Here is a 17220-nt window from a genome sequence, read left to right as displayed (position 1 = left end):
AGCCCAGAAGAGAGCTGGATGGTGTGAAATGTGGCTGTCCCCTTCCTCGCTGTTGCTCAGCGCAGCTCCTGGGCCCTCCTGGGTTGGAGTCAACATGCTGTAGAAAGCACATCTTCCGGTAATTTCCCCAAGAGACACATGACATGCCATTTGTCAGAGGGAGTGTCCAAGCCTCTTTCCATCTTAAGTGTCAGGAGCTGGGGGAATGGAGGAAGGTGGTAATGGAGTGAGAGAGGGGGTCGAGGCCGTGGTTGGGGAGCTCTCATCCTGTGGGTCTCTGCCACTAGCAAATGGCAGCCATCTGCTTGAGCTGAACCAAAATAGAGGCAGAGAACTGGTCGTGGGGATGAAGACAGCTTGGCACAGAGAAGGAGGGCCAGGGCCAGGGCATGTAAAGGGCAGGACCCAGATGTGACTTCTGTGACCACTTCTTCTGGGGTATCTGCTTCCAAATGATGACACCCTGTACCCCACCGCCATCTCCGTCACTTATCAGATCCAGTTACAGAAGAGACCAGCTGTCCCTTGTCCAAATTCCTAATGGGGCAGATTCTGATGGACTTGGCTTGGGGTCACTGTCTCCCGCAGGTCTAGATGGTTCCGGCTGAGGGGCAGGTTCCATCCATCCATACAGTCCTGCACCCGTATGTGTCCTGGGGCTGAGAAGGGACAACCCCTCAGAAGGGGGTTCCTTGTGGGTGGAGCATGCATCCCGGAAGGAACTGCTCACTGGGGTCCAGTGCCTCCCCCAGGAGAAGTAGAGATTCAGTGTGGTGCCTGGAAGTGGGAGAGGACTCTGTTGGAACCCACACTGCCTGTGTTGGTCCAGGGAGGACGCAGGAGGTGACTGGGGAGGGCAGTGGTCCCCAGGCTTCTGCCCTGCACCCGCCTTCAGCAGCTTGATAAGGTGGTGCTGGGAGCAACACAGGCGTGGCTGCAGCTGTTGCTGCCCAGCTGTGTGTCCTTGAGCATAGATGCTGTCAGGATGTCCAGTGGCACTGGGTAAGTGCCTAACACAGAAGCCCATCGTAAACTCCAAGTAATCTGATAATTGCAAGGGGGTATCAGTAATGGTAAAAGTAGCTCACATAAGCTACTTTTTTTTACAATTAAGGGTCACAAAGACCCTGGGGGAGCCCATCCTGCCTGAGCAGCACGTCTGAGCAGCACGTCTAAATGCTCTACCTACATTAACCCAGCCACCTGAGGTACAGAAAAGTTAAGTAACTCATCAAGGTTGCATAGCTGGTGAACCACATGGCCAAGATTTAAAGTAACATAAAAGCAAGGCTGCTGACTCTGTCCTCTGCTTTCCTATTGTCCCTGGTATAGTCTTTTTTTTTTTTTTTTTTTTTTTTATCCTCATTGCAGCCTATTCTAAGATGTCCCCCAGACACTCCACATTCTACTTGGGACTCCCACACACCCACTCTGATCTCCTTTATTTTTATTCCATTTTCTCAGTTATTTGTCATCTCACTCTTGGACTGACCTTGGAATAAAATAGACCTTGGTCCACATCTCACCCTTACTAAGTACTGTGTGGCCCTGGACAGTCACTGTACCTCTCTGATTATTTCTTGTCAGTGGTGGTGACCCTTTATGTGATCTGTATTCATTTCCATTGACATTGTTATCTAGTGCTTACCTGGGCCTGGGGAAGTGGGGTGAGGGGACTGGCTCCCAGGCCCAGGAGCAGTGCCACAGGTGTGCCTCTGGGGCTGCTGTTAACAATGTAGCACCTGCTGTCTTTCGAGAGTGCTGGTGAGGGTAACTGTGTGGTCTGCTGTGTTCTGTGCCACTGTAGGGGGCTGGCACTGACGAAGCCTGCCTGATTGAGATCCTCGCTTCCCGCAGCAATGAGCACATCCGGGAACTGAGCAGAGCCTACAAAACAGGTGAGCCTGACCCAGGGCCTCTGCCCTCTGCAGGCGGCTCTGCATGCCAGGTATGGGCCACACCCTCTCCCAGGGCCTCTTATTCCTTCCTGGCCTCTTTATCACCCCATTTCCTGCCACTCCTAGCACACTGGGCTTTGACCCAGGCCCAACCCTGCCTGTTCTTCATACATAGAGCAGGTGACCAAGGTAAGAGAGGGATGTGATAGAGCCACGCCTGTCAGAGGCCAGGGCAGCCTGGGGGTCACAGGGTTGCATGTCTCAAAGGGCCATCTGGGCCTCTGTCTTGTCCCATTGTCCACTGTTGACCCACCCTGCAGTGGGCAGCTGCAGCTGGGAGTTGATTTCCTTGTGTCTCCCTTTCAGAATTCAAAAAGACCCTGGAGGAGGCCATCCGAAGTGACACGTCAGGGCACTTCCAGCGGCTCCTCATCTCTCTCTCTCAGGTGCCTTCCCCACGATAGACAATCAGAGCAGTGGGGTTGGAGCAGTGAGGGAAGGGGAGCAGTGAGGAGCTCCGTGCCTTGACGGGGTGGGCTTCACCGTACCACCTGCTTCCTTTCAGGGAAACCGGGATGAAAGCACCAATGTGGACATGTCCCTCGTCCAGAGAGATGTGCAGGTGAGTGTGATGACCAGGCCAGACTTCCTAAACCAGGGATGTCCCCCACTTTCTTCCTTCACAAAGAGATGCTCTGGGAAGAAAAGAGCAATGGATACAGAGAGGGTTGCAGATGCTTCAGGTTTCAGCCATGCTCTGTCCTTTATCAACTGTGTGACCTTGAGAAACCACCTAGTCTTCTGGGCCTTAGTTTCCCCATGTATAAGGGGGGAACATGCAAGAAAATAAATGATGCAATGATTGATCGATGAGTTATGGATGTGGGATTTCACATGGCTTGGGACCTTTCCGGTGTTGAGGTGTGTGCACCATTATGTTTGCAAAGGGAAAGAATTAGCACTTGCCTGTTAAGCTTTTGAGGCTTTGAGCCTAGAAACCAGCTGTCACCCCAGTTGTGCTTCCTTAGAATTCCATCCTTGTTCCTCTTGTGATTTGCAAAGCAAAAGGGGAAGGAAGCTCAGGTGTCCATGCTTCTCTGGAAAAGTCTGTGTGTCACATATTGCATTCAGACCCTGGTGTGCTAGCTGCAGAGAGCCCCATCCTGGTGGGAGGGAGCGGCCATACCTCCCAGCAGACCTCTGTTGAAGGCAGAGGTATCATGCTCTCCCTCCTCCATGCCTGACCTCCTTCAGCCTCACCTTGACCTGCTGATTCCCTTGGGAATCAGTGACCACAGGTCTAAGAGCTGCTGTTTGGGACTTGCAGGCACCTTAGAGGCCATCTGGGGCAGGGTTGCAAATTGTCAAGTATTTAGGACTCAAACCTTCAAAAGCTCATTAACAGGTGAATGCAAATTCTGCCTCTTTGCAAACATAATGGTATACATAATAAACAGAGGAAGAACAAATTATGAAATCCCTTACTCATGATTGCCATCTATCTGCTGTTGTAATATTGATTGTCTCACATGTTCCTTCTTCTTTTTTTTTTTTTAATACCTTTATTTTATTTATGTGGTGCTGAGGATTGACCCCAGGGCCTCACATGTGTTAGGCAAGGACTCTACCCCTGAGCCACAACCCCAGCTCACATGCATTCCTTCTTATAGATAGGGAAATTGCTTTTCAAGGCTGGGAAATTACCTGTAGAAATCTGGATTTCAGGCTTTGAGGAATGGATCTGGCAGCCTCAGACCGTGTCTCTCTGTCACAGGACTCAGCTGCTGCTGAGAAGCACTGTCCCTCAGGATGGCTAGCCATGGGGCCCCACTCTGGGCTTTAAAGCTGACCTACTTTTATCAGTTGTTATCCAGCTGGCTCTCTGGGGCTCTTGACTTTGCAACCTCAAATCAAACTCACCCTTGGCATTTTAGAGATGAGAAACGGACTTGGAGAGACCTGCCTCGAGCCCAGCCCTCTTCTTCCATTCCTTCCATTTCTTCTCTGCCTTGCTGCTCCCTTGGGCCAGTTAAGGATGCTCTTTGCCCAACGTTGGCCTCCAGTTCGCCTTGGTTGCCTGATCTGAGTGTCTCCCAGCACCAGCATTCTCTGTGCCACCCCAAGGGGTGGAGCACAGCAGAGGATCAGCAAACTTTTGCTCCAACTGCCCCATTTTCTGCTCCTCTGGGGTCACAGGGCCAGACACTGCCCTGTTTTCTAGGTGTCCTGAGCCAGGGGTCTGGAGTGTGCCCTGTGTTGAACATGTGCCTTCCTCTCCAGGAGCTGTATGCGGCTGGGGAGAACCGCCTGGGAACAGACGAGTCCAAGTTCAATGCAATTCTGTGTTCCCGGAGCCGGGCCCACCTGGTGGCAGGTAAGGCAGTCCTGGGCCTCCCTGGGACCAGTTAGATGAGGGCATTGTGGGAAACCAAGCATGCAGGACCACTGGGCGGCTCATCTCTGCCTGGGGCCTTTGCTTTCTCAAAAGCACCCCCTGGTGGTGAGTTAAAAGATGCTCTTGAGTGTTTGCTGAGTCAAAGCACCAGTTCTGCAGGAAGCAAAGGGAGACATGAGGAAATGGGCTCTGGTTGGCTGTGCTGGAGTATGGATTGGAGTTGGGAGTGCCCTCTGGGGCTCCTCATCGGGGTTTTCCAGGGTGGCATAAGACACAGTTATAGCAATGACTCTGGGCAACTTTGTTTACTTGGTCAACACATCCGGTTGGAACTCTGGCTGTGTTCCTCTTGGGTGGTGGAGTGGGTGCGGGGCCTGGAAGGAACAGAGGCCAGCAGAGTCTCTGTTCTCATGGGCTTCGCCTTGTTCAGGATACACACTGTAAGTAAGTACTGAGTAGAGCCTGTGTCAGGCGATAAATCCTGTAGAGAACATAATAAAGCCGGACATGGGGCTAGGGAGTAATGGAGCAGAACCCAGGGGGAGGCTGTGGGGCGAGTCTGCTTGGACAGAGTGCCATTTTCCTGAAACCCTGAAGAAGACCCAGGCGCAAAGGCCCCGTGCAGTGGCTAAGACTCAGGGAAACGGGCTGTGTGACCAGAGCAGTTGGAATGAATGAGGTCGGAGGAGGCCTGGCTGACGGTGCCTGGGGTTAGGTGTTTCTCCTGAGCGGCCTGGAGGCCCTGAAGAGTCCCGAGGAGGCAACTTGCAAATTCATTGCAGAATTGAGTATACTCCTTACCCTCGGGGCGTGCCAGTCCAGACATGCCCAGCTTTCCTGGGGGACCTAGACCTAGCCTGTGTTGAGAGTGCAGGGTTTGTGGCAGAGCAGAGGAACCTGTTGGGAAGCTGCTGCAGTGACTCCAGGGAGAAATGAGGGTGGCCTGGAGAAGGGATGGGGTGAAAGGAGGTCAGGTTCCGGCCCTCCTTGCTGATGACTGGGACACGCAGAGTGGGAGAAGGAGAGGAGCCGAGGATGATAGAGAGTTTGGTTTTGGCTAAGCAAGTGGAAGAATGGCGTGACCTTCCACAGAGATTGGAAAGCTCTGGACAGAACAAGTCTCATCAGGAGGGAAGGACACTAGGCGCCTTGGGACAGAGAAGCCAGGAAGCCAGTTTATGAGCCTGATGCTCAGGAGAACTGTGGGCCGGAAGTGGGAGTTTGGTAGCTAGCTGCAAAGAGTCAACAGTGCTTTGGCCTCTGGACTGTAAGATGTCCCCTTGGGAGGGGACAGAGAGAGAATGGTGGTTTGAGGTTAGGGCCCTGGGGGAGGACTCACGGTAAAAGGCAGTTTGGGAGGCCAACTGTGTTGGAAGGACTGAGAAGGGACTGGGAATCCTGAGCATGGGCAGCATGGAAGGGCACTGGCCAGAGATACAGGGCTGGTGGGAGGTGAAGGCCCAGCACACACTGAGTTTAGAACGCAGGCGCCAGGAGCATGTGTCCTCCTGGCTTCAAGAGGAGGGAACAGGCTGTTGGGCAAGTGAATCTGGCCACGCTTGGATTTGAACCCAGGCCTCTGGCCTCAGGACACACTTCTAAGCTTCCTCACTGTGCTGCGTGGAGTGGGAGTTAAGGTACTTTCCCCTTCGGTATCATTTTAATAGCGAGATATCATACCAGAGTAGCTGCAGCAAACCCAGGATTCCACAAACGTGGCTTGGGGGAAATAGCAGCACCTTGAAGAAAATCTGAATTGCACTGGGCACGAGTGCAGCCGAAGTCACAGCTTTGCTCTGTAGGTGGCACCAGTTTGGAACTGATACTGGGGAGCAGGCAGAGTGAGAGAGAGCAGCGTGCAATGCAGAGCCTGGCTCCAGGCCTCCATCCCGCCCCGGCTCTGCTGGTCCTGGGGAAGCAGGGCTATGGGGAGAGCATGGGGCGATGCTGGCCCTGCTGGCCGGGCCTCAGTTCACTGTTAGGCTGAGCAGACGGAACTGACGGGGATGACTGAGGAGGAGTGCGTGGGCTGGGGGTGCAGAAGAGTTGGTGGGAGGGGACCCTGGATGTGCCAGGGTGGGTTGGTTGCGATTGGTAAGCAGATTGGCGAGGACTGTCCTGGTAGGAGGACTCCATGAGCAAGGAATACTGGGCAGTGCCCATGATGTGGGACACTGTGGCTGCCTTGAGAGCTGGCAGGCAAAGTCAGTGGGGCTGCCCAGGGCGCCTGGAGCAGAGCAGGAGAGGTAGCTCCTGAGGGCCAGAGGCCTCTTCTTGCACGTCCTTAGTTTGCTCTGACAAAGACTCAGACTGGGTAGTAGTAGTTCTTGTAGTTCCAGAGGCTAGAAGTCCAAAGACGAAGCTGCACAGGGCCCCTTCTGAGGCTTCTCTTCTTGGCTGTAGACAGCCTCCTTGTCACTGTGGCCTCATGTGGCCTCTCTTCTGTTCAGGTGCTCTTTGACTTACTTACCATGGGCTTATGTCCTAGTAAGCTCATTGTAAGTCGAAAATGCTGTAAGGAGGCTGAGACAGGAGGATCACTTGAGCACCAAAATTTGAGACCAGCCTGGACAATATTGAAAGACCATGTCTCAAAAAAAAAAAAAAAAAAAAAACCCACAAAGAAGCATTATTTACCACTTAAGTTACTGAAAGTCACACTTAGCCTAGCCTGTCTTAGGTATGCTCAGGATGCTCATGTTAGCCTACAGTGGGGCAAAATCATCTGACACAGAGCCCGAATGTCTCCTATAATTCAGCGAATACTGAACTGTTGTATGAGGACCTTTGTAAGCACAAAAATATTGTAAGTTAAATCATCATAAGTTGAGGACTCTCTGTGCATGCACTTCTCTCATCTTCCTTTGTCATGAACCCCTCTTCTTATAGACGCACTGCTCAGGTTGGCTTAGGGCCACCGGACAGCCTTCTTTTAATAGAGGTACCTCTTTAAAGATCCTATCTCCAAATGCAGTTCTGTTCTGAGGTGCTGGGGTTAAGATTTCACCATCTGAATTTGGGGGGAAACAGTTCAGTCCATGACATGTCCTTTCTGTCTTCCCGCTAGTTTTCAACGAGTACCAGAGGATGACAGGTCGAGACATTGAGAAGAGCATCTGCCGGGAGATGTCCGGGGACCTGGAGCAGGGCATGCTGGCCGTGGGTAGGTTTCTCAGACCTGCCCCTTTCCCCAGGCAGGGGCTGGCACGCACAGCAGTGGTCAGGGTGCTCGCCGTCCTCCTGTTGAAGGGTGGCGGAGTGCAAGAACCATGTGTCCAGGGTTGCTAAATACAGATCCAATGGTGGGAAGTCCCGCTTCCCAGATCATGGCAGAGTGAGCCCCACTAGCCCGGTCAGGGGTGTCTTGTTTATATTTCCAGAGCCACTCTGGACAGGGAGCTGCAGTGTGGGCATTAGTGGGAGAGCATCCAGCTGCTGTCCCGGAGGAAGGTGACTCATATCCTGCCAAGTTTCCTCTAAAAATACATCCCTGCAGGCAGTTGTCAGATGTTTGTGATGGAAACACGTGGAAAGATTTTACTTGCAACAGCAAAACAGGCCTATGCCAGAGGAAGCTGGCGGGGTCCCAGGATGGTGGCTGCTTCTTGCAGGGCTTGTGGCCTCTGAAGCAGGCCCCGCCTATCATGCAGAGTTGGGTCCTCCCCCTGCGGCTCTCACAACCGCTCTTTATACTCACTGGGAAAAGCAGTTTGCCCACCCCATCCCTCCCCACCCCCCAGCCCACTTTGCTTTCCTTGGAGCTTTCTGAGTGGAACAGACAACAAGTCCTCATTTCCTTACATGTCCCCATGTGTGTCTCTTGCTCGAAAATTCTAGGAGGACACTAATTCTGCTCAGCCATCTTTCTTTGTGAGGTCATAGGGCTCTGAAGCGCCTCTCCCTCCCCTCCCTACACAGCTCCCTGCATTGCTCAGGGGCCACTGGTTCTCATTCCTCTTTTTTTTTTTTTTTTTTTTTTACAGTACTTGGGTTGAACCCAGGGGGCTCCACTGAGCTATCCCCAGCCCTTTTTATTTTTTATGTTGAGACAAGAATCTCACTAAATTGCTGTGGCTGGCCTTGGACTTGGGATCCTTCTGCCTCAGCGTCCTGAGTGGCTGGGATTACCCGCGTGCACCACCGTACTTCATGTTCTCACTCCTTTTATCTGGGAAGTTACCAGGAGAGAGGCTGGGTTGGTGCCAGACTCTGTGTTCCTATTCCAAAGAGCTGGAGTCAGGATCATGGGGTGTAATTGGGCCTGGAGGAGAGGAAGATGGGGGCAGTGACGGGTTTGATCTCTGGGGCCTCCAAGGAGGACACCTGGGTAGTCTGTGCCTTTCTCGGGCTGAGTTTTCTGCTGATGTGGTTATGCTGTGTTTTCTCTTCTAGTGAAATGTCTCAAGAATACTCCAGCTTTCTTTGCTGAAAGGCTCAACAGGGCCATGAGGGTATGTAACTCCCATGTGCAAAAGGCCCAGGTCATCCCTGCATTAGCCCTACCTGTGCCTGGGACCAGGGGCTAAGCATAGAAGTCATGGAGAGAGAGACCTCAGCCTGGAGGTCTGAGCACCTGGGGGCTGGGGAGGGGCAGGGGGTTGGGGAGTGAGAGGGTAGAAGCCCCGTTGCTCATGCTTTGGGTGGACTTTCTTTAGGGAGCAGGAACGAAGGACAGGACCCTGATTCGCATCATGGTGTCTCGCAGTGAGATCGACCTCCTGGACATCAGAGCAGAGTATAAGCGGATGTATGGCAAGTCGCTCTACCACGACATCACGGTACGAGGCCCCGGGGCTGACTGGGCTGGCTCTTGGAATCCCACTCACCTGTGCCCCTGTTTTTACCTTGCCCTCTCTGGAACAGCCAGGTGCTTGGGCTCTGGGCCACACGTGTAATCTTGTTGTTGGACCTCAGACTTCAACTTCCATTGGTTCATCCAGTTGCCCCTGAACAACTTGTAAGCTTCTGAGGTCCAAGTGTGTCTGGACCCTGCATCCTCAGCTCCAGTGCACCAGCTCCACCTGCTCAGTCAGTCAGTGCGTGGAAGTGATCACCCAATGGCAACTGTTGTGTCACTGTGCCCCAGAGCCAGGCTGACAACATTTATTCTTGTCTGGGTGACTTGACGGTGAAATTCCAAACTCATGTGAACTTTAAAATTGAAATCGCCAGGACCAGGTCCAGACTCCCTAGCATTTGATGTTGTTCCTTGAGAGAAACTCATCTCCATTTCCATGCTGTAAAGATAAGGCTGTGAAAGCAGGGAACTAGCAATTCCTGACAGCATCTCCTGTGCGACAGCAGACTGGCATCCGGAAGAAGCCATGGGCCTTACTCTCAAAGAACAGACAGTGGCAGGAAATGATTAGAAATTAGCAAGGCCTGGCCAGCACTCCTGGAGCAGGTGCAGAGGAGTCAGACAGAGGAGAGAGCCTGGGAGCTGGGAGGCCTGTGTAGTAGCAGCATCTGACATTGTGTGGTCATGGAAGTCACACTCCTTGGGCAGGACATGGTGCATTATGGCAGAACCTCAGTTTGGTGCTAGGTCAGCGCACTGGGAAAAGAACAATCCTGGTTAGCCCTGCATAGTGGTTTTAGGCTGATTTTAATTTTGTTGCAGTTGACTCTGATAAACTGGGGTGAGTGCAGCTTTTTTTTTTTTTTTTAATGGGGACCCGGGAAGGCTGAACTGCACTGTCTAAGGACTGTGCTCGCTGCCTGTTGTAGGACCAACAGGGTGGGACGTTTCCCAGGAGGGCCCTGCTTCTCCTCAAGGGGGCTTGGAACCAAAGAAAGTCAGGAACCAGGAGGCTGGAAGTGCCTTGCCTCCCTTAACGGATGCCTTTGTTTCTATGACCAGGGAGACACTTCAGGGGACTACCGGAAGATTCTGCTAAAGATCTGTGGTGGCAACGACTGAGGAGTGACCACTGAGCAGTGACGTGGCTCACTTCTGCCCCCTGCAGGCAATGGTGATGCCCGGAAAAGGCCAAAGGAGCACCCTTTTCTCACAAATCCACAGAATAGCCCAAAGGTGCACTGTCTGTCCCTAGAGCCTTGGCCCTGACCTTCCTGCCCTTCCCACTCCACATATTACGTCGTGCTGAAGGGCCTGGTGGGGCTAGAGCTCTCCCAAGGTGCCTCCATCCCTTCGCCTCTTGCTCTTAAGGTAGATATTTTATTTCCTGATTCATGCAGTCATTCCTCATTGCTTGTGACAAAGACTCTTAGCTTCATTTTAGTCATGTGATTTTGTATGTCTATTTGAAGGCATATTTTCTTTCTTTTTTTAACTGTCATTGCCAGACAGATGCATGTCTGTTTACTACACACACATTTCTGGTGAGAGCGATGGGGTGGGTAGAGAGCACCCTGCCCTCACCAAAGACAAAAGGGAGGACCTGTCAGGGTAATGTTTGCATCTGGTGAGAATGTGTCATAGGCTTTGTTTTTGCCAAACTCACTCCTTTTTAGAAAAATAAAAAGGCCAGAAAGTCATTTGTTCCATCATCCATGTACAACCACAAGAACAAGGTTGGTTCCCTGCCAGTGACAGGGCTCCTTGTAGTTTGGAATGTGCCTTAAACCTGAATGTCTGTAGCCAAAAACTGTTTTAAAATTAAAGTCAGCAAGCTCTGGAATGTTCTGGAAATGACTTCCTGGGGACAGCCTGTTTTTTGTTTGTTTGTTTGTTTGTTTGTTTTTTCCTGCTTCGTGGCTCAGGGGTTCCCATCTTATTAGCCAGTGAAAATTTGCACAACTTGAATTAGAAATTTGGGGGCATAAGCTAATTTATAGGGACTGGGTTGTAAGACTGTGATGAGGAAGAAATGGACCCAACTCAAGGTACCTGTGGGCTAAAGGATTGTGTGATCTCATTGAAATCTCTCCAGGGGCAAAGATACTTACTTCCTTGCAGAGTTACTGGGAGATGTGGGTCAACACTGTCAGTTATGCTCAGGACAAAAGAGATGGGAAGAGATGCAGCCTTACAGGCCTCTTTCTGAAGACAGGTGCACTGGGCCTTGGCTGCTTTCTGGAGACAGTGGTCAAGGCCAGTCCAGGCTACACATCTAATCTCACTTCTGAAAGGAAAACTAAAATATGAAGCATGAGCTGGGCACGGTGACACATGCCTGTAATCCCAGCTACTTGAGAGACTGAGGCAGGAGCCAATTTGGAGCCAACCTGGGCAACTTCAGAAGACTCTGTTTCACAGTAAAACTAAAGAGATTGAGGATGTAGCTCAGAGCTTGCCTGGCCCTGGATTCAGTTCTCAGCATCACCAAACAACAACAGAAAGATGAAACACAAGGTGAATTCAGCTCTTAGTGAGTTTTCGTATCTGTAGGGCAAGTGGGGCACTTTTTTATTTTTACCTATCAAACCTGAAAGCCCTCTGTGCCTGTGTTCCCAATAAGAGACAGGTACATCATTACTCTGTCCCCTATCAGACCCCATGTAAATCTCTTCTCAGTAAAGGAGTCAGTCATTCAAGTCTCCCAGCTCTAATGGAGACCATAATCCACAGCTCCTGCTCCTAGGAAAGCTGCTCCTTGGTCCAACACTGGTACTCACACTGAGTTGTAGTTAGAGCCTATATCCTGAATCAGAAAACACTCTGGGCTGCAAGTTGAGTATCCCTATTCTGATGTTGGCTCAGACACTGATTTGCCTTGTGACCCTGGAGAAGTCACATCTGTCTTTGGGCCTTTATAAAATGAGCAGTAAACTAGAGCAGAGCTTTCTAAAATTTAGTGTGCTCAACAACAATGGTGAGATAGGGAAATCCCAAAGTCTACTCACAAAACAAGTAAGCTAGCAAAAACTCTTTTCAGAGTCAACTTTATTGGAAATCTGGAAATAGAGTTCACAGCCACCAAGTGAATGCTTAAGGAAGAAAAAGGTGAATTCAGTATAAATTCTGTTGTATATTAACTTACCGTGGTACCATTCCCCACTCCCCAGCTTGAGAGTAGCATCAAAAGCAATATTCCTCATTCCCTGTAAATCTTTGAAACACTGGAGGGAAGAGAATAGATATTATCCTCAGGAATAATTATGTCAGGTTATGCCTTAAAAGACTAACTCAAATAACTTACTTTTGTTTGGCCTAATTTGGAATTTTCCCAGGGTGAAGGTGGCAACTGGGGACGGGAGGGTCATTTCAAAGGCAATCTTTTAGCCACTGATGCCTAGGGAGAGGGATAATAGTTGGGCAAACAGGAGACAAATTAGAAACTTTAGAGAGGAAAGGCAAGGGAGTGGGGTGCTTTAGGAAATGACATGTTCGAAGAGCTTGCACATGTCCTGGGAATTTAGAGGATCACACACATGTCCAGTCCTGGGTGCATGAGAAAGACTTGAGAAAGTCCTGAGCTCCCACCTGTGGCTCACAAGCAGGAAGAGAAAGCTAAGGCAGAGTTAGAAGCTGCCTGAGTGACAGGTATGGCTCACGCATGGAAAACACCCACAAAGACTGGAGGGACTTTTTTTGTTCCAGATCTTTAGGGAAATCTGGTGACTGACTGGCTACTAAGCTAGCCAAAGACTGAGATCACCCTTGGACAAAGAGTACAACTTTAAAGCATTAGCTCAAGAAAGTTCCTGAATAAACTACAACGTATAGTAATAACAAGCTGATAAAAAGGAGATTTGATTTTCTAAGTGACCATATTATACTGTTCAAAATGTTCAGTTTTCAGCAAAAATATCAGGCACACAAAAAAGTATGGCTCACACATGAAAGACTTACTAATAGAAACAAGAAAGCTCAGATGTACTTACCAAAGACTTTAAATCCACTGGAGAAAAACAAAAGAAAAACCCCCAAAGCTCAAAGAGCTAAGGAAACCATGAACAAAGAACTGAAAGGATCCAATAGAACCAAATAGAAAATTTCAATAAAGGGAAATGAGAAAAAGAATGAAGTTGAAATTCTAGAATTAAAAAGCATAAAAATAAATGAGAAATTCACTAGAAGGATTCAAGAGAAGATTTGAGAAGCCAGAAGAGTGACCAAACTTCAAGATAGTCCACTTGGGGGTATCCAGTCTGAGGAGCAGAAAGAAAAAAAAAAATGTAGTACTAACAGCCTAAGAAAATTGATGGACCTTAGAAGGTATACCAGCGCACACATGGGAAATCACAGTAGAGGAGAGAAATGGCAAAAATACTTGAAAAAAGAGTGAGAACTTACACATTTGGTGGAAGGCATTGTGCATCCAAGGAGCTCAGTGCATTTTAAGCAGGATAAAAGAGACGCATTGAGACCAAACCCAAAGAGACAGGGATCCTGAAAACAGCAAGAGAAGCAATTTGTCATGTTGAGGTTATCATCAATAAGACCAGCAGCCAGTGGCTCATCAGGAAGACATGGGGATTGGAAGCCAGTGGGGTGATATGTTTAACATACTCCAAGAAATGTCAGCCAGGAATCCTTTATGTGGCTTGGTGCAGTGGCGCAGGCCTGTGATCCCAGCGGCTCAGGAGGCTGAGGCAGGAGGATCACGAGTTCAAAGCCAGCCTCAGCAACTTAGCGAGGCCCTGTCTCTAAATAAGATGTAAAAAAAAAAAGGTTGGGGATGTGGCTCTGTGGTTATATGCCCCTGGGTTTAATCCCTAGTACAAAAAAAAAAAAAGATCCTATATCTGGCAAAATAAACTCAAAAAGAGAATAAAACATTTGGGATAAACAAAAACAAAATTGTTGCTAGTAGATATCACACATGGATTGCCAAGCCTTTCCAGCCAAAATAAAGACTACTGGACAGTAACTAAAATCCACATGAAGAATTAAAGAACACCAATAACGGTAATTGCAAAGGTAAATATAAAAATATTAATGTGTTTTTTGGATGTGTAACTGCTTTTTTATTTTCCTCACATGATTGATTGATTGCTTTTGGTACCAGGCATTAATTCCAGAGGTACTTAACCACTGAGTCACTACATCCCCATCTTCCCCCCTCCCTTTTGAGATAGGGTCTGGCTAAGTTGCTTATGGCCTTGCCAAGTAGCAGAGGCTGGCCTCAAACTTGTGATCCTCCTGCCTCAGTCTCCCACGTCACTTGGATTACAGGTGTGTGTCACCATACCTACCTATTCCTCGCATGATTTCAAAGACAACCATACACCAAACAATAACTAATATTGACGGACACAAAATGTATAAAGATAATTTGTGACAGTAACAACATATGGGTGGATGATGAAGTTGTGTAGAAACAAATTCTTGTATACTATTAAAAAATGATGTTCATTCAAACCAAATTGGTATGAAGCAGATGTTAATTGCAATTCCAGTGAAACTACTAAGAAAATAACTAAAACAGTAAAAGTGAAAAAGGAATAAAAATGATATGCTTTTAATCAGTAACATAAAATATAGCATAATGGATGAATTGACTCATTTCTTTAGTAGTAAGAATTATTATTAATCACTTTAAATGTAAATGGAATAAATTCTCCATTTAAAAGGATGGAATTGTAGTACAGATTTTAACACTGATACAAGAGAAACAGGACATTTTACCCTGATAAGAGTCAACCTATAAGAATATGACAATTATAAATACTTATGCACCAAATAGTAAAGCCCTAGAAAGTTTGAATAAAAATTGACCGAAATTGATGGGAAAAATAGGCAGTTTAATAATTGGAAGGCCTGGAATGTAGCCAGTGGTAGAACTCTTGCCTAGCATGTGCAACACCCCGGTTTTGTTCCCCAGCACTGCAGAAAATAAATAGAGATTTCAACATTCTACTTTCTCTATCGGATAGAGCAATTAGGTAAACAAGGAAACAAAACTTGAACAATCTTGTAAACCAATTAGAGCCATGTAAAACACTCCACATCAGCTGATAATAGAACACAAAGCAATCTAAATTTTGTAAAGTTCTATAAAAATATGAGCAAAATTGATAAATCTTAAGACAGAGAAGGAGGGAATGCTCATGAGGAATGAGAGTGACACTACTCACAACCTTACAGAAATAAAAGGATAAGAAGACACTGTGACCAACTCTGTGACCACAAGTTGAACATTCTAGAGGAGACAGATAAATTCCTAGAAACACAGATTATCAAACTGATTCAAGAAGAAATAGAAAATGTAGATAGACCTATACCAAAGGGATTAAATCAGTGATCAAAGAATTTACAGTGGGAAAAAAAAGCCCATGGGCAGATGACTTCATTGGTGAATTCCATCAAAGGTTTAAAGAAAAATCAACTCTTTTAAAAAAAAAAAAAAAAAAAAACCACTTCTTTCTTAATCCATCCTATGAGACTTGTATGACCTTAGTACCAAAGCCACACAAAGACATGACAAGAAAACCACAGACTAATATCTCTTACAGGTACAAAAGTCCTCAAGAAAATCCACTAGCATATATAAGGACTGTACACCTTGCCAAAGTGGGATTAACCCGGGAATGCAAGGCTCATTCAGTATACAAAGATTAATCAATTTAATGTATTATGAATAAAACGAAAGGATAACACCCCACTTGATCTTCTCATTTGATGCAGAAAAAGCATTTGAAAAAAACCAACACCCCTTTTGTGATTTAAAAAAAAAAAAAAAAGCACACAAGCAACAGAAGGGAAATGTCTCAATCTGATAGAAGGAGTCCACGAAATGTCCGCAGCTAATGTTGCTGGTGGGGTTGGAAAATAGCACAGCTGTTGTGCGAAACTGGCAGTTCTTCAAAAAGTTGAACAGTTACCATTTGGTTCAGCAGTTTTGTTTCTATGCACATACTCAAGAAAACGAGAACATATCTACACAAAAACTAGTAAATAAATAAGTGAATAAATTATAGCATTATTCATATTTTCCTGTAAGTGAAAACAACCCCAAATGTCCATTTATTAATGCTTGGATGAATAAAATGAGGTACATCCATTCAATGGAACATCATTCAACCATGAAAAGGAATGTACTGATAGGTGTACAACTTAAAAACATGCTCAGGGAAAGAAGCCAGATACAAAGGGCCACTTATTGTATGATTCGTTTATATAAAATATTCAGAGAGAGAGAAGTCCATAGAGAGAAAGGTTAGAGGTCTTTAAGGGACTGGTGGGAGAGGGAATGGGAAGTAACTGCCTAGTAATTGCAGGATACAATGAAAGTGTTGTGGAATTAGATGGAATTGATTGTATAACATTGTGGATATGCTGAAAGCAGCTGAATTTGTAGTTTAAACTGGTTAAAATGGTGAATTTTATGTAAATTTTATTTTAATAGGAAAAAACATTTTAAAAGGGCTGGAGGTAAGGCTCAGTGCTAGAGCCAGAACTTGGTGGTGGTGAGTTTCATCCCCAGCACCAAGGTGGTGGGAGCGGGGTGTCTTCAGTGAACACAGAAATCCCCTGGGGAATCTCATTAAGATGCAGATTCTAATTCAGGAGATCTGGATGGGTCCAAGAGCCTGCATTTCTTGAGTGTGTTTGTGTGTGTACTGGAGATGGGAACCGGGCCTGGCCACACACTAGGCAAGCACTGAACCATCCCCAGCCCTTTGAGTCAGGGTCGCACTAAGTTGCTTAGGATGGCCTCAAACTTGTGATCTTCTTGCCACAGCTTCCTGTGCATCTGGGAGCGCAGGTGTGTGCCACTGAACTCTGCTAAAATCCTGCATTTCTGAGGAGCTCCGGGGTGGTGCTGTTGCTGTTTTTCTGGGGCCTAAGTTTGAGTAGCAAGGCTACTTACAGGGCCCTTCTGCTGTGTCCCTGTTATGATTCTGGGCCTCAGGAGTCTCACCTCTGGGTACCACTCCTGCTCAGTCTGTCCCTATAAATAAGGAGGGTCCAAGTACAGGTGCAGGGTGCCTAGAGGGGAAACCAGAGCCTCAGAGCATGGAAGAAAAGGGAGAAGGGACTGTGGCTGCAGGTGTCACTGTCCACATACACAGAGGGCA

The 17220-nt window shown here is 47.8% G+C and overlaps 1 protein-coding gene across 1 annotated transcript in view; it reads left to right on the top strand.

Annotated features, from left to right (window-relative positions):
- The window catches only part of Anxa11 (annexin A11), a 43706-nt gene extending 32758 nt beyond the window's left edge, over window positions 1–10948 (top strand). The window contains exons 8-15 of the mRNA XM_005325828.5: window positions 1808–1898; window positions 2265–2344; window positions 2464–2520; window positions 4179–4272; window positions 7361–7456; window positions 8686–8744; window positions 8949–9071; window positions 10154–10948. Coding sequence (XP_005325885.1) covers window positions 1808–1898; window positions 2265–2344; window positions 2464–2520; window positions 4179–4272; window positions 7361–7456; window positions 8686–8744; window positions 8949–9071; window positions 10154–10213 — 660 coding nt within the window. The 3' untranslated portion in view covers window positions 10214–10948. The remainder of the gene's footprint in view (window positions 1–1807; window positions 1899–2264; window positions 2345–2463; window positions 2521–4178; window positions 4273–7360; window positions 7457–8685; window positions 8745–8948; window positions 9072–10153) is intronic.
- Window positions 10949–17220: the final 6272 nt, after the last annotated feature.

Source organism: Ictidomys tridecemlineatus, chromosome 1 (assembly GCF_052094955.1).
Source record: "Ictidomys tridecemlineatus isolate mIctTri1 chromosome 1, mIctTri1.hap1, whole genome shotgun sequence".
In the NCBI taxonomy this organism is placed as follows: domain Eukaryota; kingdom Metazoa; phylum Chordata; class Mammalia; order Rodentia; family Sciuridae; genus Ictidomys; species Ictidomys tridecemlineatus.
This window is presented reverse-complemented; position numbering and strand designations above follow the sequence as displayed.